Source organism: Gopherus evgoodei, chromosome 6, assembly GCF_007399415.2.
Source record: "Gopherus evgoodei ecotype Sinaloan lineage chromosome 6, rGopEvg1_v1.p, whole genome shotgun sequence".
Taxonomy (NCBI): domain Eukaryota; kingdom Metazoa; phylum Chordata; order Testudines; family Testudinidae; genus Gopherus; species Gopherus evgoodei.
The window spans coordinates 31,992,778-32,018,089 of NC_044327.1; the positions used below are offsets into that span (position 1 = coordinate 31,992,778).

A 25,312-nucleotide genomic window follows, 5' to 3' on the forward strand; every position below is an offset into this window, starting at 1 on the left:
GCATGCCACCTGGCTGTTTCTAACACTTTACTGCACAGAGATATTAGAATTTTTAATATGTGCAGGCACTTCTATGTGCATATGCAATTTTACAATACATAATAGGGAAACCAGATGGTGAGTGAGGTGAAAACTTGAATTTTAATGTTGATTGTGTACTGATCCATTGCAAAATGATAAAATTCAGTTTAGGAGGTGACAGGTGTTGAAATGGATCCCACTTTAGTTATCTAATATCCAAGCAGGACTGGCTGGCTTGCGGAAAAGAGATTGCTTGTGTGCTTGTAGCTGTTTCAATCTGGCCCAGATGATGGTAGGGAATGGAAATAGATGCCATTTAATGGTTCTTCAGGGGCCCACATGAAATAAGTTAGTAGTGTCAGGATTAGCAGAGGATCTTAATTTCCTGTATTGTCATTCTGACAACTTTCAGGAATGCTAAGTATAAAAGGAAAGAAAAATCTGTCTTGAATGTTCCTAGGATAGTCTGTTTTAATGTCATCCATAACAAAGCTCACTTTCCCTTTGCTCTTGTTTCTAGTTCACAGAAAGACCCAAGAAGGCTCGGCGGTGGAGATGACGCCTATAGAGGCAGATTTCTCCTGGCAGAAGAAGATGACAGAACTTGAGATGGAGATCCAAGAGGCTTTTCTACGCTTCATGGCGTCTATTTTAAAGGGGTACAGAACATTCCTCAAGCCAATTACCCAGGCACCTTCAAATAAAACTACTGCTGCTGATTCCTTGTTTGACCTTCAAGGTGAGGCTGTCCTGGATCACATCAAGGCAGGGTTAGTGTTGTGGTGATTATATTAGTGCCCACAGGCCCAGTGAGGATCAGGGTGTCATTATGCTAAGTGCTGTCCAAATGCATTGGTGGACATGGCCTGTGCTCTGAAAAGCTTAATTGCAGTTTAATTGTGTGTCTCGCGTTAACATCACATCTGAGAGCAGAATCTTGTCCTTTGAAGTTATTTTGAATCTTTTAAATGTTGCAATTTGATTAAAATACAAGTAAAGCTGGTCAATAATAAATAGCATCTACGTGTTGTAACATGGCCATTGTGCTAATGTAACTGCAGGTCTTGCCATTGTTGAAGGTCTGACAAAATCATCTCGCAATCATGTGACATTCTCTCTCATGTCCACATTTTTTAAGGCGGCTCTTGGGATTATAGAAATTTTGAAACTTGTATTGAGAATAAATGCCCTTAGAAGCCAAGCCTTAGTGGCTTGATAAAAAAGAGAACAGACTAAAGTATTCTTAATTCTACACAGGGTAAGAATAGAAAACTTTGAGTGCGGGAGAGGAGGTTAAGAATGCAAGAAACCAATAGGGAACACCAGCTGACTCCCTTCAATTCATTCTGGTTGTGTAGACTTTTCAGATAGGCTGCTATTTTGACAGAGTTGAGAATTTCTTAGTGAAAGGGACACTCTACTTGTGAAAAAGGTTTTAAAAATACTTTCCAATTCTACATCTGCTCCTGAGAACCCATACATTTTTGCGACTTTTTACAGTCACTTTTTCTTATGGTTTTGTATTTTTTTGTCTCCTTTCTTGCTGTGTGAGAGTAGTACATGAGTCCAGGAAACTAATTACACTGGGAAATGGTATAAGTGACTATCCACCATGTACTATCTAATGCAAAGTAAGCAAACTTTAATTTAAAAAAAAGGCAAAGCAACAATTTGAAATTTAAGTAATTTTAGGTGTTAGGATAACAATTGACAGGCGAAACACTTGCAGACAAATGTGACTTTGTTGTTGTTGTGTTTCTTTCTTTTGAGGATTCATCTTAACACTAGTATTTATTTTTTCTAAATTTTTTTTAACCAGGATTTTTAAAAAGTAGGGACCGTGCCTACACAAAGTTCTACATGCTTCTAACCAAAACACAGATATTTAGCCGCTTCATAGAAGAGTGCAGTTTTGTGAGTGACAAGGATACCAGCTTGGCGTTTTTTGATGACTGCATAGAAAAGGTGAAAAATTTTATTTCCTTCTTTTTTAAAGTATTTATGCATTGCTGTTAATTATGCCTTCGTGTCTGTGGCTTTTAGTCATAAAAGTGGAGGAGCAGCAGCAGCTGTTGTTGTAAGATAATAGAGTTTGCTGCGGTTATCATTGAGTCATTTTCCCCTTCGTCTTATTGCATTTTTATCTTATTTTTGGTTAGTGTAGGAAACTGTCATTGGGCTCCCATAACTTGTCCAGTTAAAAGTTACACAGTGTGATGTTTCATGAAAAGAAAAACTGAGACTGCTCTGAGTATGTGGCATGCCATCTCCACCCTGCTCCTGTCATACCTCCATCAGATGCAGTCTAAATATTCACCTGTCTCAGTCAATCTCTAATCCCTAACCATCCACTGCACTTGTCATGCTCCACCCCCAGATTTTCGTTTAGCTGTCATTAGAATGTAAGCACCGGGTACGTATTTATAAAGTAGCAAGATGTGTGCCAAACACAACTGCTCAAACTTCTTTTCATTTTTGCATCCCTTACTCCCAACACCTTTCTTTTTTATGAGTATTGTCTGTGTAGATGATCTTGATTGGGCAGGGATCTTTCCGTCTTGTCTGTAAAGGCAACTGCCTCTCTAGATGGTTTTAGAATAGTTCCCAAGTCCCACCCATGTTCAAAATGTAATCCCTTCCCAGGGTGCAATTCCAGTCCAAATTGACAGTGATTTGGTATATCTTAATCTGTAAAAGGCCAAGTGCATAATTTACAAATAAATTAGATCGGTAATTAAGGCATTTTTTTCATCTGTTGAGTGTATGCTTTTTATTAAAAAGAGTACCTTGGTTTTGGTAGTATCTTGGTGTCTGGCTCAATTTTTTAGGATTCTGGAATCTTTTTCTCCTAACTATTGAATTAATGTATCACTGGGTAGGAAGACACTGTTGTCTTGGAGATAATATAACTACGCTAAATTAAAGGAAGAGAAGTTTCATTTTCTAGAATTAGGATTACTTATTTAGTCTGCTGATGTGACTGACCTGAAGCTAGTTGAGAGAGCCTGCTCCTTTAGCTTTCAGTAAAAGGAAGGAGTATTTGTAATGGAGATTATTTGCATACAAAGTAATATGACAGTGTAATTTGATTACCTTGGTGGCACAGTAGAGGAAACAACTTCACTGAAAAATATGTGTATGTAAAAATACTTAGTTTTTTGTTTTACCAAGAAGCTCTAACTAACTTTTTCCTCTTTCTAGCTTTTTCCTGATAAAGGAACAGAAAAGGGAGAGAAGGTACTTGTCTCCTTTGTTTGCTTTCAGGGGTTTCTGATTGCAAAGTAGAAGTGAAAATATAATGTGAGTGGGAGTGGTGTTTGAATATGTAGAAGAACCATTACTAATGCTGAAACGTGTTTTTTGTCCTGATACTAATTTGCAGGTTGATGTAGATTCTGCAGAAGATACGCGGTTAATTGAGCTTGATGAGTCACAGAAGAGTGAACACACAGTGTTTATAATGCCACCAGAACCTCCTCCTGATGATGGACAGGCCCGAGCACCCAAGTACAGGTATATTGCAAACTAACAAAGGTGCTGAGGGTCTAGAAAACTGAGTCAAGTGAAATGGGGACTTATCCCTTTAAACATGAGTGCACATAGCTACTGCATCTTGCTTTAAGCCCCTACCTAAATTTGCAGTGTGTTAGATATAAAAAGACACTGACAACTTGAATTCTGGTCAGTTTCTGCAGTCTGATTTGTAGTTTTTCTTTTTCCTTTTTTTTTTTTTTTTCTTTTAAATACCAGCTACTGATCACCACCTGGAAATCCTTATTTCTAATTTCCTATGTATGTTCCATGTTTTCCTCCTCTGCTGTTGCTGTGTGCATATCACACCAACTCCTGTGGAATATGCCTGTTTCAGTCAGGGTATCTAGTGAAACTGCAAAGGACCACCGAGCCCCTGCTGTGAATACACTCCATAGACTGCCAGCACGGGATCTGTCCTTTTGGATGCCCTGTGCTTTTTAACTGGATCCCATGAGTCCAAAGGGTGGTAGAACCTGCCCCTCTCCTCCCTCTGTGCCTATTCTGCCCCCGCCAGCCCTGTGGAAGTATCTGTGGCAGGAGATGCCTAATTCTCCTGTCTTCCCTGCCCTGTGAAATGTTTGGAGGTTTCAGGGTTGCTCCTGCTTCCAGCTGCTCTCTCCTGATTCTACCAGCCACTGAGGTATGGAGGCCTTGCTGTCTCTGCTGGACTTATGGATCAAAGGGGAGTCCTCCTGATGTCTTCCCCCTAACCTTCTCTCAACGGGAAGAGCCTTCCTGTCCTTTCATTCGCTCCCATTCTGTGGGATTCTTTACAAAACATTCTTTGAGCTCAATGTGCTGAACCCTTCAGCTTTCAGGCAGGAGGCCTTTGTACCACATATATAAAGTTGGAGCAGAAGAACTAAAAGATTTGGAAATTTACATATGACACTTCACTTTTTTTTTTTTAATAGCTATAAAAACTTCCCAAGACTAGATTTTGAGCTCTTCGACAGGCCACAGGAGCTCAAGTTTTCGTTCAACAGGCACCCAGCTGGAGGTAACATTTCAAATAGTCCAGCACTCATGGCAAAGAGGACAAAACAGGTTAGATTTTTAACTAGTGCTGCCTTTATATAATATAGTGTGTGTGAGCATCAAAAACGACATTGGTTTTGGGTAGAATTGTTACCACCCATTTATGCTAGAAGTTAGTATGGTGTTTAAAGAATAGATATTTATAACTTTTGAAAACAGATGTATGTGTAGAGGAATGAATCCAAATAAATATGAATTTACAGAGGCAGTTCTTCCTGTATCTAAGGCTATACTTCAAAGCCAAGCATGTGTTGGTGTTTATGGTATAATACATGCTATAATAAAGAAGTGTGGAGCAGATTTGAAGTGGTATTAGTATGCATTCTCTTCCCCACCCTATGAAGAGCTTTACAGAAGGGAGACTGATGAGAAATACAGCTTAACACAGCTTCATGTTTGCATGGTTTCCTCCAGGATGATGAGCTGCAGCATCCCATTTTAAGAAAGCTACTATCTGATTTAAAGAAACTTTTCTCCAAATTCAAGGTGTTCTGTATTTTGTGTGTTTATATCCTTTTTGTTTTCTGCCTTTTTACAGGAGATAAAAACGGCCCATAAATTAGCCAAGAAGTATTACACGAACCCACCACTGTGGGCTAAGTGCCTCTTTAGTCACTGTTATAGCCTATGGTTCATTTGTCTGCCAGCCTACATCAGAGTTTCCCATCCCAAAGTCAGAGCACTGCAACAGGCATATGACATTCTTATTAAAATGAGGAAAACCGACGTGGAACCACTAGATGAGGCAAGTACTTCCCCCCCCACCAAAAAAAAAAAGCCTACACTTATTCAGTGGGATTAAGGTACAAGAACATGTTAATCGTCAACTGTTAATGTTTCACTTCTAAAAATAAGTAAAGTTCAAGCTTGCTGCCTAGCTTACAACTTTTTTGTTTTTAAATCTTTTTTTAAGCCTTTTTGAAATAACGTGCTGAAAGCTATGCAGTTAGTTTGGGAAGCTGGAAATTTAAAATATTCAACAATACCATGTTAGCAGAGGCAGTTGTGCCATAAATTGGAGGGTGGGGGTTATCACCCCTCCTGAGATTATTGGTGCAGAAAGCATCAACCATTCACCCAGGATTCTGCCAGAGCAAGCCATCTTGAAAATAGCATCGTATAGCTCTTGTAAATATGACTCTATTTTCAGGTTGTAAGTATATTGGCAGCGTCTGTCACTGTCCAATGTAGAATTTAATCTACTGGGCAGTACTCATTACAGTTGAGTGTGTTCATTTTGTCATTTTTTGAAGCTACTTAAAACCAGGCTATTTCAAATAACAATGGGCTGTTCTCACTAAATGTACATTTTGAAGGTGTTTTTATTTGCTGTTTGAAATAACCTATGTAGAAAGTGTGACTAACATGTCAGACCTGGCTGTAAAACAGACGAGTACTATTCTGGGAAACTTGGATGGCTCAGAGGTGAATATATTGAAAATGTCCCTTGGTCTAAAGCCTCTTCTCTCCAGGCATATAGGAACTAGTGATCTGAGTTGAATTTGAACTAGAAATTATCCTGTGACTGCTACTTGACCTACTTGAAATGAGACTAATGGTCCCAGTACATTCCCAGTAGACGAGTATCCACAAAAACCACTTCCACAGTTACATTAACTAGTAACCTCATACTGTGCCTCATTAGAGAAACCCAGGGATTTAATTGGCATAGAGACTGGGTTTCTCTCCCTCCTGATCCAGGGTTGAAGCACCTTGATAAAACAAGGTGGGGAAGCTAGTACTGAGGTTACCTGTGCTCTGCGTGCTCTTTGGAGAGAGCTTTGCTGCTGTCATCCTACTTTATCTTACATGAGTGCTAAAATTCACATACTATTTTTGCTCTTACCCTTGCTCTTACATCACATTTAACATAAAGGTGGATTGCTTTCACTGTTCAGAAAGGTTTCTTGCAAAAACAATCATTGCTTTTTTGCAATTTTCTTGCTTTGTGTTGCAGCGTGAAATGAAGTTGTTTCTCCACAGGCTGTGATTTACTATAAAATAACTCTTTGAAAGTTATTTTTACTAATTTCTCTAAAATCACTAAATATGTCCCATTTTATAATTCAGTGAATTAATTTATATATTTCGGTAACCATGGCTAGTATTCTGTAGCTTTGCACAGAAATAAGCTTTGTGCAAAGATAATTTTACTATCTCATTTTAGTGAAGGGGGGCATCCTTCAGGGCATTGGATTGAATTTAATGGGGGTAGATATGGTTGTCACTTTGGGAATACAGATTCTCGCCACATTTTAAAAGGCACAAAAACATGAATTTATTTAAGTCTGAAGCCATGCTAAATTTAAAGGATGACGCTGATACATATTGCTAAAATGTTTTACATTTTTATGTTATGTCTGAAGCAGGCTAATCCTTGAAAACTTGAAAATAGCTTTCCCAATAACTTGTCCTTTTTCCATCTGGCAATCGGATATGTATAGGGTTACCATATTTGAACATTCAAAAAAGAGGACACTCAATGGGGGATGTTGGCCCTGCCCCTGCTCCTCCCACGCTCAACCCCCAGTCTGCCCAAGGTCCTGTCCCCTCCCCGCTCAGCCCCACCGCCTTACCCCTCCTCACCCCCTGGCCTGCCACTGGCTTGCTGCGTCCCCCTCAGTCCCCCACCCACCGCTCGCCTCCTCCCACCTGCCACTCACCTCCTCACTCCTCTGCCAGAAACCCCCATGCCCGCCCCGAGAACCCCCGCCTGCCACTGGCTCGCTGCTTCTTGCCTCCTCACCCCTGCCCACCCACCTGCCGCTGGCTCCCTCGCCACTCGCATTTTCAACTCCCGCTGGCTCACCGCCCACCGCTGGTCTTTTCACCCCCCGCCTGCCACTGGCTCGCCACCTGCCTTCTCGCCCACTGCCCACCTCCTCACCCTCCCTCCCGCTGCTGGCTCCCTTGCTGGTCGCCTCTTCACCACCTGCCGCTGGCTGACCACTCGCCACTTGCCTGCCCGCCCGCCAGGCAGCCAGTCACTAGCTCCCTCGCTGCTCGCCTCTTCACCACCCCCTACCTACTCACATACACCCCCACCTGCTGCTGGCTCACCGCTTGCCTCTTCTCCTCGCCCTGCTTGCCATCTCATCCCTCCTGCTGAAGGTCCCTCTGGCTCCTAGGAGCAGGGGCAGCCAAGGGGTCTCCATGTGCTGTGCCCACCACAAGCAAGAGCACCGTGGCTCCCATTACCTGGGAAAAGCAGAATGGGGCTTGCAGGCACTGGCAGTGCACAGAGAGCCCTCCACCCACCTGACCCGTTCCCAGACTGCCCCTAAAGAGCTTTCGGTTCGTATCTATACCACTGAAACAGAGCAAGTCACTGGGATAGATCCCAGCACAGGAAGTATGGCTGCAAAAACCAGCATGTATTTTGATACATCATTTCGACCAAATCCTCTGTCTGGATCTGATTTGTGATAGGACCCATTGAGAAGCATAAGCGGCCTCTACAGAGATTCAGCCTACTCTGGGGTGGGGGTGGGGGTGGGATTCCTATTATTTGGTGGTTGGAGTTTATTTATATATTTTAATCCCAGGTCAGAACAGCCTCTCTTTGAAGAACCAGAGAGTCCAATATCAATCTTAATAATACATTGCTTTCAAAATTCTGTGCAGGCTACTAATAGTAATGGACTAATAAATCTGCGGGGCGCAGAAACTGGAAACAGGTGATTGATTTCAGCTTCCAGATTTAAGGCTTGTGGGGGGGAAATCCAGTTTCCTTTGCAGCTTCTGAGGAGAGAGGCGGCAAAGGAGCTTGTTTGGCAAGCTGCACCATGATCCCCAACCTCTAAGAGTCATGGTGAGCCCTTCCAGGGCAGGCAAAGAAACGCTGCTCCTCCAGCCCCAAGCTAACCAGGGTCCCTTCCCAGCACCAGGCTCCTTCCTCCCAGGAAACAAAAGCGAGTCTAAGCTCCAAGGTTACCCCAGAGAAACAAGCAGCCTATTCCCCAAGAGGCTTTTTAACCCTTAATGGACCACTCAGCCCAAGGCAATATAATTCCTCCTTTTTCCCCTGCCAGCATTTGAGAATGAGCCGGGCTTTGGGACAGGATGGAAGGATGCCCACACTGAAATGACGGGAATAACATGAGGGGAAGGGGACCCCGAGTGGCTGCAACTTACAACTCCCAGGTTCAGGTCATCGGCTGTAGGGGCTGGCGCTGCGACAGTTTCTTCTCAAGCCAGCCAGATGGCGATGGTCAGGAACATTTCCCAGGAAACCCCACTCTGCCTGGTGGCCATGGTCCATAGCAGCATCTCTCCTAGTCCTGCACCACCTCCCACTGTTGCTCCCAGGGCAGGAGCCAACGCTAGGCTCCGGAGATCTGCAGGGGCACAGAGGTGGCAGGCGGCATCCAAGCGCACAGCTGCCTCCTCCCTGGGCTCCAACTTTCCTGGCTCCTGCCTCTTTCCAGCTTGTGCGCCCCCAGCCGAGCGCTTCCCCCACACAGCAGCAGCCGGAACTAGGGGGTGGCGGGGGGGAGGGGGGGGAGGGAGGCGGGAAGTTGCTTTGGGCCCCATGGTGGAGAGTGTCGGGAACCGGGAAAGTTCCTGACCATCGCTGTCTGGCTGGCTTGGCAGGAAACCTTGGCAGCACCGACCCCTACAGTTGATTACGTGAACCTGGGAGTTGTAAGTTGCAGCCACTCGCTGTCCCCCCTTCTCCTCACTAGGGTTACCATATGTCCGTATTTTCCCAGATGCTTTTAGATATTTAAAAATTCTTCTTGGACGTTGATTTAAGTACAATAAAGCCAGACATGTCCAGGAAAATACGGACATATGGTAACCCTAAATATGTATAATGGAGTAAATATGAGTATCCTCAGCAGCGTTCCCTGATGCCAACATGATTTTCTTACGGATTAATTTGTGCTCCCTCTCCTGGCAGTTGAGGATTATACATTGAATAGTAGCTTTTGTGTGCCTTGTCTCTCTTGCAGACTTCAATACTTGTAAACTAGGTCACGTTTTGGTCCCTAATTCACTTCAGAATGTTCCTTGAATTGACGATGTTATGGGTTTCTTAATTTTATTAGGTGTGCTATAGAGTTGTAATGCAGCTCTGTGGACTTTGTGGTCATCCTGTTCAGGCTGTGAGAGTCCTGTTTGAAATGAAAAATGCTGGAGTACAGCCAAATGCGATCACCTATGGTTATTACAACAAGGTAAGAGATCTTAGTGAAGCTGGGGCAGGTAAGCAGTCACTTACTTGACATTGTTGTCAATCTCATTGTCTTTGTCATGTCTTCCTCAGGTGCATAGTGGAGGCCATCTTGAATGGTTTTCATGTAGATCTTCTTGTTTTGTGTATTGGCTGGCTACCTGATTGTGTATCCAGCAAGCCCAGACTTAGAATTTACTTATTTTCGTGGCTCTGTGCATACTTCACTTTTTACATTTTTCTGTATGTGTACATGTCTGAGAGTTCTCTGTCTGAGTATTTAACCAAATGTGCTGTTGAAATTTAACTGCGGTCTCTTCCAATTTTTATCATGTCTAAGTCTTGGAACAGGCCCATGATTAGGGTATATGGCTGAGGATGGGGGACAGAAGAGGTGGTGAAGTAACTTCTTCCCACACATACAACATACAATTTGAACTGTTTTTTTTTTTTTTTTTTTTTTTTTTTTTTTTTTTTTTTTTGCAACTCTGCAGACGCCAGTCTGCTGTCTCCTAAATCAGTGACACAGCAGATAAAATTGCTGACCTTCCTTTTGGTGAAGGGTGCAGTTCTGCTTCTGCTACTTTGAGAGATTCACAAGCTGAGAGGGAATGTCGCAGTGCAAGTAAACCTCTCGAACTGAAGGCAGTGGGAGTGGAGGGCTTATTGGGGCTCTTGTTGCTACTCCATTGTAAATAACAAATATGCATTCCACAGTCTATTTAACTCATGCTTTTCACAATCGAATGTTAGTCATTCAGGACTGGTGTTCTACGCACAGCCTTGAGACCAGGGGAGAAGGGCTCTTAAAAAAAAATCAGTTTTAAAATGTTTGCATTTCACATCTTAAAAGAGAGGAGTTTTTCTGTAGAGGGTAAGAGGGCAGGCTTACTGACTAAGCAGTTACTACCGTAATGCCTTTGATTTTGCAGGCAGTTTTGGAGAGTCATTGGCCTAGCAGTAACCGCAGTGGTATCTTTCTGTGGACGAAGGTACAGAATGTGGTCCGTGGTGTAGCACAGTTTAGGCAATGCCTAAAAAAAGCAACAAGGAGCTCACAGGTGTCTGTGATATCAGGTAATGTATAGTGACTGAAATGGGCTCACTTCTGCTGAACTAGAATAGGATTTGCATTCTAATAATTGCTGCTCGCATGATATTGTATGTGTGTATTTTCTAAATGTTTCCTAGAAAGGACTGTTTTTCTCAAGTGTATAAAAATAGGCTACTGCCAAGTTTATGCTCAGTGGTATGAGTGTCTCACACTAAAAACTAAATTGCTTTGGTCCCTTATTCCATATCCTAATAATAGTTATGTAACTATAAGTATCTGCTGTGAGCTGGAAAGGTTAGATTGACTTATTTAAAGTTTGACAAGTTTTCAAATCCTCTTTACTGACTAGCTCTCATTCATATCTCTAGCTCCTCGGAATGCCACGGGTGGAAGTGATGGGGACACGGTGAGCCATGGTAGCGTGGATAGTTCTAATGATGCTAACAGTGGGGAGCACACACTCTTCGTCAGAGACTTAGTCAGGCTTGATTCCATTGATAATCACTCTAGCACAGGTACTAGAGTCTGCTGGGTTTCACTACTAACAATTCCACCAACAGCAAACTCCTCTCTCATCTCTTGCTGATTCTTTCCCCCCTAAACACTTTCCCCCCTCTTTCTGAGGTTGTGCGATATGAATGGCTGAATCAATATACTTGTAGAAAAGGAACTGTACAGTAATTGCAGGATATTCTTCTTCATTGTACATTGGTGCTCCACGCTCAATGTAGCGTAAACCATGGCAGAATGACTAACTCTTTAAACTGATTTTTTTTTTTTGTAATTGTATTGCTGGTGAAGCAGTCACATGGTCCATATTTTATTTTGTCAGTTTTTTTAAAGAGAGCTGTCCAAGCCTCTAATTATGAGCATTAGCAATTCTTGCTGGCAATTACTCATGCACACTACTGATAAAATCTACTGGCCTAAAACAAACTGTGCGTGTAAACTCTCATTTTACAAGTGAGAGTGCAAAAGTTGCTCAGACATAATTGGAGACCATTGTTTTCAAATCTGTCTTTAATATTAATTGAGGTTAATTAAAATTCCAGAATCCGGTATGTATGTTTGATCACTGTAGTGCATACTTTTCAAATTACAGTTTGCAAACTGCTGCCATGGTTTTCAGAACTTCAGAATTAAAATTGTAAATTATCTTAGCTTTATCATACGTATAATCTTTGGGAGAGTTCCTGAGAGTGGAAAGACTTTTGAAAAGCCAGAGAAGAGCTCTGCACTGAATGTAGTGTGTACTCTAACAAACAAATTAGAATGAAATAATTCACCTCCAGAAAATTACCTGAGGTGACAGGTTACCAAAAGAGTTGATCTTTCCTTTCCTTTCCTTTCCTACTGTAAATCTGATTATAGCCCAAACCATACATTCAACTAAACCACCTATATATTTGTGTATCACAGGACCTATTGTGCATATGATTGTCGCACACCCTTTTTAATTTTTAAATATCTTGACTCTTCCTTTAAAGAGAACTTGAGACTGATTCCTGAGCTGCACGTGATGTACTTGTCTAGATGACTGAACTTTCCTTTTCTCTGCTCTTTGTTACTCTGCTTCTTGCTCTGCGTTCTCTTGATGCTGCATTTGTCCTTGGCTGTCATGGTGTGGGGTGCAGACTTGTATGGTGTGAAGCCTTGGATGCACATGTGCGTTAATTCTGCCTTTTGAGTGTTACTGCTGCAGGTAAATTTCCCATTTATTGATAGGTTATTTTCACTGATGTGCGAGGAGGGTGTGGGGAGAGATTTCTATGTGGCTAAAGTGGTGATAGAGGAAAATAAAGATCAGAGGATATCAAGCTTTCTTACTTATCAAGTTGCTTGTAGAATAGATCCAAAACATAAACTGCTAGTTACTTAGGTTTTTTTTAACTCTTATCAATTCTATTCTCCATGTATGTTCTACGGAGATATCAGGCATTCAGAGCAAGTTTGTTGTTCAGCTTTGTAACTGCTAAGGAGCCAGGCGAAATTTCTTTGGTACTTGAGGGTAATTTGCTTTGTACTTCTGTGTTTTGAAACAAGCTCATGGATCCAAAGACTTGCTCATAGGCAGGTTTAGGAAATAGAGCTCAACATGCTGTATATTATGCTATGGAATGAATCCCATCTGTTCTCTGTTAACACTATTTCCATCATAAAAGTTCATTTTTGGGTGCAGAAGGAGCACAGACATTATGATAGCTGAGTTTTGAGTTTCTATAAGGTTGATGAGCTGACTAGGCTGACCACTTTATAGCAACAAGGTGGGTGAGGTACTATTTTTTTTTATTGGACCAACTTCTGTTAGTGAGAGCGACAAGATTTTGAGTACACAAATCTTTTTCTTCAGGCCTGGGAAAGGTGCTGAATATGTTACAGCTAAATACAAGATCCAACACAGAGTTTAGCATAAGTAATTGGCATATATATTGTAAGGGACCATTGAAGGTGAAGTGGCTCATTAACACCCCTGTAGCCTTAGGACAAAAAGTGGGTTAGTGGTTTAATTAAAGTGGTTGTTGTAATAAGCCATACGTCCAGTGTCTTTATTAAGACCATGATTTTTACTGTCTAACAAAGTTATAAATTTAAGCACCCAAGCTCATCTTTTGAAAGTGTTGTTCAGGTTTCCTTTGAGGGTGAGGACTGATAGGTCAGACATAGTGATTGCTTTGTGAAAAGTTTGCACCCCCAGGTGATATAGCATGTTTTGTGTCATTTTTCTGAGAGTTCATTCCAGAGCAAAGTGATTCTGTCTGATTTCTGTGGTGTTTGGTTCTGGTTCATGCAGTATACAAAATTTTAGTCGTCATCTCTGCCTTTCAAATGAGCTACTATAGTATACTGGTGGGGATTCACTTAGCAAATTGTGTAGTGTACAAGTCATTGAGAATGTACTGTACTGTAGTATATTGTGGCAAATAGACTATTAAACCTAAAATAGGCTTTTTCATTCCTGTCTTTGCTATTGTTTTATGCTTTTACCATTACCAATTAAATACTGTGTGTATGTTTTGTGTGCTAGCCATTGGTGATCTCCTGACTCAATATTTTTAGCAAAAACTAGATGTAGCACAAACAAGTTGCACTTTAATATCTTAACATGCAACAGAATTTCTCAGTTTAAAACAAAAAACTGTTAGACTACTTGCTTGTATTCTTTTCAACAGGGGGTCAGTCAGACCAAGGCTATGGATCCAAGGATGAACTCATAAGGGATGATGGAGATAATCATCTTGCAGCTGAGATGCTAGCAGAAAAAGATTCTTCTTGTAAAATGAAAGACCTAACAGGAGGTCAAGTATTTAGATTTACTTTGATAGGGGTTTCTTTTAAATTTGTCCAGTCAATTTAAAACATTCAGAAGGCTTTTAGTAGATGTAATTCACAAAGCTATAGTCACCACATGATTATCTTTTATTATTCTTGTTTATTTCCTGTCCAAGGGATCAATTAAAGCATAGGTGCCGACTCGGGGGGTGCTTGGGGCTGGAGCACCCATGGAGAAAAATTGTTGGGTGCTCAGCACCCACCAGCAGCTCAGCCCACGCCCCTGCCCCAGCTCACCACCTCCTCCGCCTCCCCTAAGCGCGCTGCCGGGTCCTGTTCTTCCCCCTCTCTCCCTTCGCTTCCGCCGCGAAACAGCTGATTTGTGCCGCAAACCTGGGAGAGGACCAATAGAGGCGCACTTGGGGGAGGAGGCGGGGATTTGAGGAGGGGACCAATAGGGGCAGGGAGGGGGCAGGGCCGGGGGAACGAGCATTCACCGGTGCCAACAGAGTTGGCACCTGTGAATTAAAGTACTGCTAGATCATAACTGAGTTGCTGGCTTGAGTCCAGTCCATGTCAGTAATGACCACAAACAACCATTTGTTAATTAACTGTTCTGTGGCCTATTTGAAATTAGTAGTGGTGAGCCTAAGTCTAGTTCCCCTATCACATTTGGCACTCTTGTCTGCAGAGAAGCGAAGGACAACATGGGCGTGGAGATGATTCCTTTGGTTTCACCCTTTGTCAGGGCTCATAGTTAAGGCTATGTTTATGTCATGGAGGTCATGAAGTCTGCTTCAGCCCCAGGGGCTCTCAGGACTCTGGAGCTGACAGCCAGTGGGGCCCTGGCAGGGTTCCAGTGACAGGCGACAGCAACAACAAGAGGTGGGGGGTGGAAAGTTCTGGCGAAAGGCTGTGGAATGTATTGAATTAATTGCAAGAAATGCTCAGCACCTAGAAAGATTGGCATTTATGGGCACTGTAGTAAGAAGAGAACAGCTTGTACATTTTAGATAAAATGTTTCTTCCAAAACAATGTAGATAGTTATTTGTATAGACAGCATAATTAAAGATGGGTTTTTCTTACTCTAGAAGTTGGTGGTACTGGTGAAAAGCATCAGCAGAGTGCAGAACCTCATAGTTCAGCAGACCCACCTGCTTGGGGAAGCAGTATTGTGAAAGTTCCATCTGGCATTTTTGATAGTACTGGCAGGAAAAACAGCAGTGGTGAGTTACTGAGTATATTGTTTAACACAACTGTTATCAACAAAATTTGAAACTGCCTCCGGCTTCTTGTAGTTTGTTTAATTTGGATGTTTGGTAAATGGAATCTTGAGCTGACAGTATGGTCCCAGGGACAGGACAGTGCACTGGGGAGTCAGGAGACTTGGGTTGTATGCCTGACTCTGCCACTGACTTGCTGTGGGTCCTTGGGTAAGTCATTTCACCACTCTGCACCTCTGTTTTGTATCTGTAAAATGGCAATAATATTTGCCTTCCTCTGTAAAACACTTTGAGATCTATGGATGGAAAACGCTATATAAGAGGCAGTATTGTTGTTACTACTGCCAATTGTTGGTAGATGGTCATTTGTCCTGATAAGTGGAATTACCAATTACTAGAAAACACCATTTTAACTTGAACATTACTATCTGGGATTTGCCGAGATGTAGCATGTTTGTCACCTTACTGTGATGCCCATGGAGTGGACATTCTCTATCCTGTGATAGGAATACAGCTTACTACCTGCTACCCAGTGTTTGGTGGCAGGGACAGCTGCAAGAGTCCCAGAGTGCTAGGTCAGCATGTAACTGGTGTGGGAAGATTGAGTCTGACTCAGGCAGTGGTAAAGCACCTCATAGACTTGCTGCACATGACAGCTAAGGGAACCGACAGCTGTTAAAAGAACAGATAGAATCAGTGTGAGATTGAGAGACATACAGACCTAAGCACCTTTAAATCACCTAATGGGGTCCCATTGAAGTAGAATCACTATACCCGCTAAGCAGTCGTTACTGCCATTACATTTCATTAGGCTTACATTAATTGTCTGGGTAATCATGACTGAAGTGGGGTATACTGTAATATTCAGAGGTTTGGTGCGCTCAGTACAAAGGCAACTGCAGGCATAGGCTAAGAAGAAGGCTATTAAAGAAGGAATCTGGAGCAGCGCTAGGACTACTATGGTGAGTTCCTGACCAATCCCAAATTACTCTTCTCCAGTTATGGTGGTCCTTTCTCCAAAAGCATGTCTCTGTATTCTTGACGCATGCAGTAGATGTCTTTGGGACTTAAATTCTCCCCAGAATTATTTGTCCTGTGTGCTTCAATGTTGTCTTAGAAGTAGTGCCACAGCCAATGCAAAAAACACCTAATCTTCTGAGAGCTAAAGACATTGGCAATAAACTGAGCATAGAGAGGGTAGAGTCCACCCTTTTGGGGAAAAAATATGATGCAAAGGTGAAGCAGGTGGGCCACTGAGCTTGGTGGAAAGAGGGAGTGACAAATGTGCATCTTTGCTTGGGTGCTGCAGCCTGCTCATTCAGGCTAACAGTATGCGTCAGTAACTAAAGCACTAACTTTAGCTTTATTCTTTCCACATGTAATTTGTGACTCAGTGGTACTTTTGTAGAATTGCTCTAATTATATTCACCACTTTCTTATTAGAAAACTTGTAAAATTTTTAAATAACCCAGACCATATGACCATCATTTAAATTATTTCCTTAGCAGTATGTGTTGGGGGGAAAACAAAGTATCACATTAATGCCATGTGTTTTCTTTGTAGGAACTGCATCTAGCCCACTCTTTATAACTCAGGATCCAGTTGAAGATTCAGTCTTTAATGATGCTTCTCCCAAGAAAACAGGTGAAAAAGGGCAGAAGAGACAAAAGCTCTTTTCAGAGAGGAGCTGCAGTTTTAGCACTGAAAGCAGAGCAGGTATGCTGCTGAAGAAAGGCAGTTTGGACTTGAGCTCTAGTGAAATAGCAATAATGATGGGAGCAGATGCCAAGATCCTCACAGCAGCTTTATCCGGGACCAAAACTTCACCACCTCACACTAGTAAATCCAGTAGCTTTGACAGTATGGGTGACCAGCAGGTCTCTGGGCTGAGTGGCACCAGGACTCATGTGAGTGAAGGTGCTCAGGAACTAGAGCTTAAGTCTTCACCAGTGGAGGAGCCTGAGGAAGGGCAAGTGCACCTTGAGAACGGAGGTGAGGACAGTGGAGCCAGAGCTGACAATGTACACGCCAAACTTCTGGATGGTAATCAGCCCCCAAACCAGAAAACAGATGCCAGAGATGCAGTGACTAAAAGGAATAGCTTCTATGGAGTGATTAAACCTATTGAAAGGGAAGATGTTGAAGTGGGCTTGGACCCTTTATCTTTGCTGGCTACTGAGAGTATAGAACCAAAACCCTCAGATCCTGAAGAAAAGATTGTGTCACCAGTTGTAGCACGTAATCTGGCAGATGAAATAGAAAGCTATATGAATCTAAAGAGCCCCCTGGGTAGCAAGTCTTCCAGCATGGAGCTTCACAAGCAAGAGAGCAGAGAAGCAGCAGCCTCTAGTACACTTAGTCACTCCCAAGAGAGGAGATCAAGCTTACCTTCAGATTCTGTCCCACCAGCCCCAGAGAAGAGTGAAAATCGGAGAAGTCCTTTAGTTTCCAGGTCTAAAACCTTTACGGGGCGACTAAAGCAACAGACCCATTCACGAGTCCAAAAAGAGCGGTCTCCATCACTAACGGCGTTGGGTCGCTCTTCGCAGCATGGCTCATTGGGCTCTGTGGTAACAAGTTTATCCAATCTGAAGCTAGACAATATACTCTCTGGACCGAAAATAGATGTTCTGAAGTCTGGAATGAAACAAGCAGCTAATGTAGCCAGTAGGATGTGGGACTCTGTAACCTCACAATATAACTACTTGGATGATGAGGCAAGTAGATTTTAGTTTGATATTTCCTGTGCAGAAGGGGGCATTGCTAATCAAGATATTTGACTATTTATTTAAAGCTTTTTGGTTTTTTTTTTTCCCCCTGTCAACACTGGTTCTCCACTTGTGAGGTAATTCCCTTCTCTTCCTTTGTCCGTATAATAATGCCTGCATCTGTAATTTTCACTCCATGCATCTGAAGAAGTGGGGTTTTTACCCACGAAAGCTTATGCCTAAATAAATCCCGTAGTCTTTAAGGTGCCATCGGACTTTTTGTGCTTTTCCTTAGTCTTCTTGATCTCTCTGATGCCTATGACAATTATCACTTACTCTTCTCCTTTCCTTCCTCACTTGTCTTCCATGACTGGGTTTTCCTGGCTCTCTTTCTGCCTTACTGATTTTTCCTTCAGTATTTCCTTTATTAATACTTCATTTCATCTTCCCTCCAATTTTGGCATCCCTCCAGCGTTCTGTTCTCAGTCCTCGTCTCTCTTTGTATCCCTGTGCTGAGAATTCTACATCTTTTTCCACCCTCAAGTCTTGCATCTTAATTAGCTGCCTCTCTGCACTGTCCTCCTCCTCTTCTGAGATGTCCCATACAAACTCTGGCTGTTCAGAACTGAACTTCTTTTCCTTTCTTTGTCATCCCTGTCCTTTGCCACCCTTCTCTGCTGTTTAACAACTACACTGTCCTCTTTGTCTCCCAGGATCACAACTTCTAGGTCATCTTTCTGATTCTTCCCTATATCCAAAACTGTAACTTCTGCTTTTTTTGGTTTTTCTGCCATTCTCCTCTGTCCTCCTCCAATCTATCCAAAATGCAATTACACAAATAATCATCTTCTCCTGCTGTTCTAACTGTTGTCACTCTACTCTTTAAATCCTCACGTCCAAGGCCCTTCAGACTCTTACCCTCACCTGTGTCTGTGCTCTCCTTTACTACAACTACATTCCTTTCTTTTTCTCCTGCTTTTGCTCTTTGTACTCCCTGTGTTTTGTCTCCTCGCCTTGTGCTTTGCACCTGTTTTTTCTCACTGATCCTGCACCTGGAAACAATCAGTGTTCTGTTTTGTAAAGAATATTCTCCTCCTTCAAACCGTTCTTAAAACTCTCTTCTGTCAGCTCTCCTTACCACCGGTAGTCTGCAGTGTCCTTCCTTCCATGAGCTCTTGGTCAATGTGTTTTCTTGTCGGTCTGAGACGTAATCTGTTTTGTAAAGACACTGTAAACCTATAGTGCTGCATGAATTATTTTTAATAATAATTAAATGTCAAAGAAATACATGTAGTTCTGAAAATACTGGAAAAAATGTTAAGTTCCTTCTTTCTGAATTAAAGGAAGAAACCCATCGACCAGACTTCACCTTTCCTCCAGGTTTTGAAGATCATATTTTAGGAGACAATCTGTCACCAAAATCAGGAATCCCTGGGTTGGTAACCAGTGAACTCACACAAAGCACTACCAGTCTTGGCAGCAGCAACAGCAGTGGAGATGTAGGGAAACAGCACTACACAACAGGTTTGAATTTTTCCTTCCTAATTCACTATTTTGGAATATAATGAAAAGGGTGAGCTGCTGTTCATCAGTACAAGAGTGAAGTGGCTCAATGCAATGGGATCAGTAGCACTATCATACAAAAGAATTAATCTGCAAATATGAGTTGATACGCTTTGGAAAGACTAATAGCCTTCTCTTGTAAGTACAACATAGTGAATACATCTTTTTGTTATGTAGAACAAAATATGTTCATAGTGCTTTGTATAAGATGGTCAGCTGTAACAGGATTTCCTGAGTCTGGAGAGCCTGGAAGATATTACATCTTTTCTTTTTTGTCTAATTCTTATAGCTATGCTGAACCTACTTATTCATATAAAATCAGCATTCTATACATGAGTATCCCTAGAATGTTAATATTAATAAATAAAAAATGAGCTGTCAGGTTTTTTCAAAGTGCTTTCATTTAGCCATCTAAATGATGTGGCCAGATCGTCAAGTGCTCAGCACCATTTTGAATAATAGGAGCTGCTGGGTGCTGAGTTGTTGTGAAGCTTTGACGTGGCTAGTGGGTATATCTAAGTGTGTACATTGTTGGTGTCATCGTCTCAGTTCTAAAACTGAATGAACCTTGATATCCTCAGTGATCAGGATTACAAACCACTCTGGCCCAGGACCGGAAGGGGTTAATGGTCTATCCTGCATATTGGAATTTAAATTCGCCCCATTCTGCAACATCTACTAGAAATGTTAAGTCTGGAGGAAGGGCCTTCCATGTACTTCTCATCAGGAGGGAATATTATATAAGGGAGAGGAGTCGGGTTTGGAGAATGGCTGCCCTAATCAGGGGAACGCACATGCCTAGAGGGAGATGGGTTGCAGACCTAAGGATCGCAGCCTGCAGATAAGGGACTTCCCTGGGCAAGGAAAGGCTCAGTCAAGACTGCCTGCTGAGAGTGACAGAAGTTGACTAGGACTCTGAACAAATGGGACTAATGGGGTTTTTGTATCTGGAACTGCTCCCAGCCTGTACTCCACTTGAGCAGCAGGATTTTGATGGTTTTGCTAGGGGTTTTTTGGTTGACTAAAGAAGTTGACACCTCTCCCCCTGCAACCCTTAGTATTACCCACAGGCTTATCCTAGTTTTTGCTTCAGCCATGGCCAGTGAGCACCTGATGTGACACTTACACCCCTAGATTGATGTTTCTTCTCATTGGTTTCCTTTTCTTTTTCTTTGTGTGGCTATATCAATATTCAAGAGCTGTAGGCATTGTACAATAACACATACTTGGACAATTCTTTTTGCTCTTTGGTGAAATCTGTTAGACATATCATATCATTCTTATCACTTTTCCTCTTCCCTCCCCCCCATTTCCTTGTGCCAATATATCATATATTTCTTAATGAAGCACAAAAACTACTTAAAAATGCTCATGGCAGATATAGGACTCTATTGTGATGTTTACATACCAATATTGCTGCTATAAACTTATACAGAACCTTGGAACTAATTCTTCTGTAGTCTTGGCAATGTCACTTTTTTTCTGTGTTAGTGAAACTATCCATCTGAAGAAAAATAAACTACATTTACTTTGGATAAAGAATCTAACTACTCCTGTACAGGTGAGGTTTCGTTCCCAAGAAGTATGAAAGGTCTGGATTCTGAGAAGTCAGAACATGGTTCCTCCCACAATACCAGTTTATCCAGCATCTTCCAGAACTGTGCAATGGAGGTAAAATGATGTCTAAGTTTTTATTTAAAAAAATATTTTGGTATAAAGAAACACACTCCGTATATGGGCTTCTTATAGTCTCATGGTGCAAAATGCCCTTTCATTCTGTTAACTTCATTAGGAGGAGTTCAACACCTTCAGGGTCAAATCCTACAATAATTTTGAATACAAATGAATTTAAATAAATGGGGGGGGAGACAACCAATTTCCTTCAGAATCATTCTTCTTTGATAAAAACTCCTTACTAAGGCCATGTCTACTCTTACGCTGCTTTGATTGATGCAGCAGGGGTCGATTTAGCAGATCTGGTGAAGACCCGCTAAATCAATGGCAGAGTGCTCTCCAGTTGACTCCAGTACTCCACAGAAGCAGGAGGAGTAAGGTAAGTTGAAAGGAGAGTGACTCCTGTTGATGCAGCACAGTGTAGACACCGTGGTAAGTCGACCTACGCTAGGTTGACTCCAGTTATGTTGTTCACATAGCTGGAGTAGTGTAACTTAGGTTGACTTACCAAGGTGGTGTAGACAAGGCCTAATGGGAAACTGAATTAGCATGCTGCCTTCAGCATCTCCCATCGCTGCCTGTTGGTGCCTTTTAACCTTTTGTTTGGTGTCTGCATGACTAACACAAACAGCTTTGCCTCATGATAGCAGTTCTTGTAGCTCTTTCAATTCAGGTGTCCAGGACCCAAACAGTCTCTCTTTTAAACAACTGTTTGATCTCCTGGAGGACTGAGGAGCCTATCTAACTGTTGCACGACATAGTGTGATTGAAAAATGAAGGATAGTAAAAGAAAATCCTTGCTACAGACTTTGAAGTGCAACCCATTGTGTTCAAAGAATTAAACTCCAAGAAAATGGGAGTCATAGAAAATAGACCTGAAAAGAATAGAGGTCATATAGTCTGCCCTCCCCCCCGACAGTGCAGAATTATTTCCCTACACTGTGTTCTTCTCCATTACTTGATTCTTTTAAAACTGGACCACACCAAGTCCTGGGACTTCCACCAGTGAAAACTTGCTTCAACCAACCAAGGAAAAAAGAGCAAAATATCTCTCTCTCGCATTACTATCTGAATGTAACCCAGATCTTTCCTGATCACAGCTAGAACTACAAAACTTAACATTATTGGCATCAAGCTATGTTTCAACATCCAGCTCCATGTGTGGAATTTGTTTTACATATAACACTGCTCTATAGCCAAAATGCTTCTGAAATAAATGTAGTCCAACTTTACTAATTCTGGGTCACTGAGAACGAAAATGATGCTTAAAATTGTTGATTGGCTCTAGTTTTCAAGATATGCTGTTGGGTCAGTATATACGATCCTTGACTTGGGAATGGCGGAGGATAAATGAGTTATAAAGGGAAGGGTCTCAATTTAAACCAGAAACGACTAAAATACATCTTTGACTGGATCTATGAATAAATCTATGACTGGGTTTGGACAGTACTTGCTTTTTAGGCAAAACAATGAATGATGCAATCTGAAGCTGGTATTGCATCATACATGCTATGAATTGCATCATGTTATTCCTAGAGGTCATGGATGATGCAATCATAATGAAGCTTACATCACTCTGCTGAACAAATTTGCCCTATATCAGCTCTAGAAATCATACAGTGTCAGGTGCTCTCTTCTTTGTCAGTGTTTGATTTTGCAAAGGGACACGTTTCTGTTTAGCCAAAGTGAGCAGAGATGCCTCGTACTTGTGTGAACAGTGCAGATAACTTCTGCTATGTTTGTGGTGAAGTGACTTTTGCATCACAAAAGCGCAGTATAACCACTATGGTTAAGAGAGCCTATCACCTTTCTTTTGGCTGCAAAATTGGAGATCAGGACAAGAGGTGGGCCCCACACATATGCTGCAACACTAGTGCAACAAATCTTGGCCAGTGTTTGAACAGGAAAAGGAAATCTATGCCTTTTGCAGTGCCAATGTTTTGGAGAGAGCCAACAGATCGTACCAGCAATTGTTACTTCTGCATGGTGCCTCCAGTTGGGAAAGGTGTGTCAAAGAAGAAAAAGTGGACTGTGCATTATCCAAACATTCCATCAGCTATACGCCCAGTACCCCACGGAGAAGGACTGCCGGTTCCTGATGCACCAAAATCATTCTCAGTTGAGTCAGACGAGGAAGAGGAAGAGGATGAAACTTCTGGTCCTGAACCATCAATGTCACAGGACCTACATTTTCTCCCATTCTCCTCCTCTGAAGCACACCTCATAACACAAGGTGAACTGAATGACCTTATCAGGGATTTGGAACTACCCAAGAGTAAGGCAGAGCTGTTGGGCTCCAGACTACAGCAGTGGAATTTCCTGGCAGGCTATCAGGGCAAATGGAGCCCATCAATGCTTGCAGACTATTGCTGGACAGTGGCAAGAGATGAATAAAAGAAACAAGCCAAGAAGTGCCCAGTAAACACGGAATAGGACTAAACTATGTACATAATAGTTTTTTGCCTTTTGTTTCATAATAAATTTTATGTATATAACCCTTTTGCTGATTTTAAAGTGTTACATAAACAGGACAGGTGAAATATTATCATGTAAAGCAACCATAAACACATGAAAAGACCTAGGTTTACAATTTATGATTAAAACTCTACTATCTACACAGTATACATAGACATAAAATGTAAAAACTTAAATATCTTAGAAACAGTAGCCAAACAGTTGTTTTAATTGTCATATTTGAATTCAGCACATCAAAATACATAATAAATATCACATTTTATCTCTGAAGCAGACGACTTCTCAAAAATTGTAGACCAGTGTAATTCTGCAGAATTGTATCTCATGGTAGAAAAGGTAAAAGGAATAAGTGTATGTTTTTGAACTCCTTCCTGCCTTGTGATGGAGATTGAGAAAAGCTGCAGATTTCTTCAGTGTTCCTCCACACATCCATGTTTTCAATGTGTGAAGCTTTTACAAAGTGTCCTTATTTGTAAAGGCCTAGTAAAAACAGGAACATACAGATTTAGAATAAACACATTAGAGGCATTTTGTCAGTGTTAATGTTGTCAGAGCTGTTTTTCTTTATTTAGCACTTACATAGTCTTTGAATAGATCTCAACTCACTTGACAAAATGGATGAATGTTGTTGCCATTTTATAGATAGACAGCAATCCACAGAAAGGCTAACCAAGTGACCTTTAGCATAGCAAGTAAGTGGCAGTGCTGAGATTAGAATCCAGATCTTCAGACTGTCATTCTGATGCCAAATCTGCTGGGCCACTGTGTGCGCTACACCTATAAAACTGCGTGACAAAGGCTAATATTCTTTCTCTGTTGTAGGTCTTGATGTCAAGCTGTTCTCAGTGCAGAGTTTGTGGAGCATTGGTTTATGATGAAGAAATTATGGCTGGATGGGCTGCAGATGACTCTAACTTAAACACCACATGTCCATTTTGTAAAAACACCTTCTTACCTCTTCTTAATGTGGAGTTTAAAGACTTGCGTGGATCTGTGAGGTTAGTGGGTTTGCCAAGAGTTTTACCTTTCCCACTTTACACAACTTCAAAATTTGTGTTCGTTATAAAATTATTCATATATTCAGACGTTAAGGCTTTTTAGGGGAAGGAACAAAACAAAGACACTTATTACCATATACAGCTGGGACACATCACTAGCAGTTTCCTTGTTTGTACAATCGTGACTGGGATAAAGCATACTAAAAATATTGTAAGCCATTGAAGATTATAGTAATTGCAACTAGAAAGGATTGAAATCTCAGGTTAGTCATTTACACTTGCCAAACATCTCATTTTCTTGAGTGTGTGCCCCATAAATGTAAACATTTGGAAGGCAGAATCTATCTGTTTTTTGTTTTGTTTTTTTATATCAAGGTTAATGTATGTACAGCTTTTTCAACTAGCTTTTCAAAATGGTTTTATGTATAGACCACTTCGTAAACTTCAAGCAAGGTTTTTCCCTCCAAGACTGGTTTAGCAAGAGTCACGTTATTGCAGGATATCAGTTTTAAGTTGGTACAGAACTTGGCTAATTCACAGGACCATGAGACGCATAGCCCAGAGAGCCTTTTTATGT

At 41.7% G+C, this 25,312-nt stretch overlaps 1 protein-coding gene across 5 annotated transcripts in view; it reads left to right on the top strand.

The window, feature by feature from the left end:
• Positions 1–25,312, top strand: part of DENND4C (DENN domain containing 4C) — a 104,869-nt gene that overhangs the window by 60,239 nt on the left and 19,318 nt on the right. For 4 of the 5 annotated variants that reach the window (XM_030566485.1, XM_030566484.1, XM_030566486.1 and 1 more), the window contains 15 exons: positions 542–760; positions 1,841–1,986; positions 3,223–3,258; positions 3,404–3,534; positions 4,470–4,602; positions 5,132–5,338; positions 9,645–9,773; positions 10,702–10,846; positions 11,192–11,338; positions 13,994–14,119; positions 15,186–15,320; positions 16,881–18,034; positions 19,369–19,549; positions 21,150–21,259; positions 24,560–24,735. In XM_030566485.1, coding sequence (XP_030422345.1) covers positions 542–760; positions 1,841–1,986; positions 3,223–3,258; positions 3,404–3,534; positions 4,470–4,602; positions 5,132–5,338; positions 9,645–9,773; positions 10,702–10,846; positions 11,192–11,338; positions 13,994–14,119; positions 15,186–15,320; positions 16,881–18,034; positions 19,369–19,549; positions 21,150–21,259; positions 24,560–24,735 — 3,175 coding nt within the window. The remainder of the gene's footprint in view (positions 1–541; positions 761–1,840; positions 1,987–3,222; positions 3,259–3,403; positions 3,535–4,469; positions 4,603–5,131; positions 5,339–9,644; positions 9,774–10,701; positions 10,847–11,191; positions 11,339–13,993; positions 14,120–15,185; positions 15,321–16,880; positions 18,035–19,368; positions 19,550–21,149; positions 21,260–24,559; positions 24,736–25,312) is intronic. The other variant, XM_030566487.1, reaches the window with a different exon arrangement.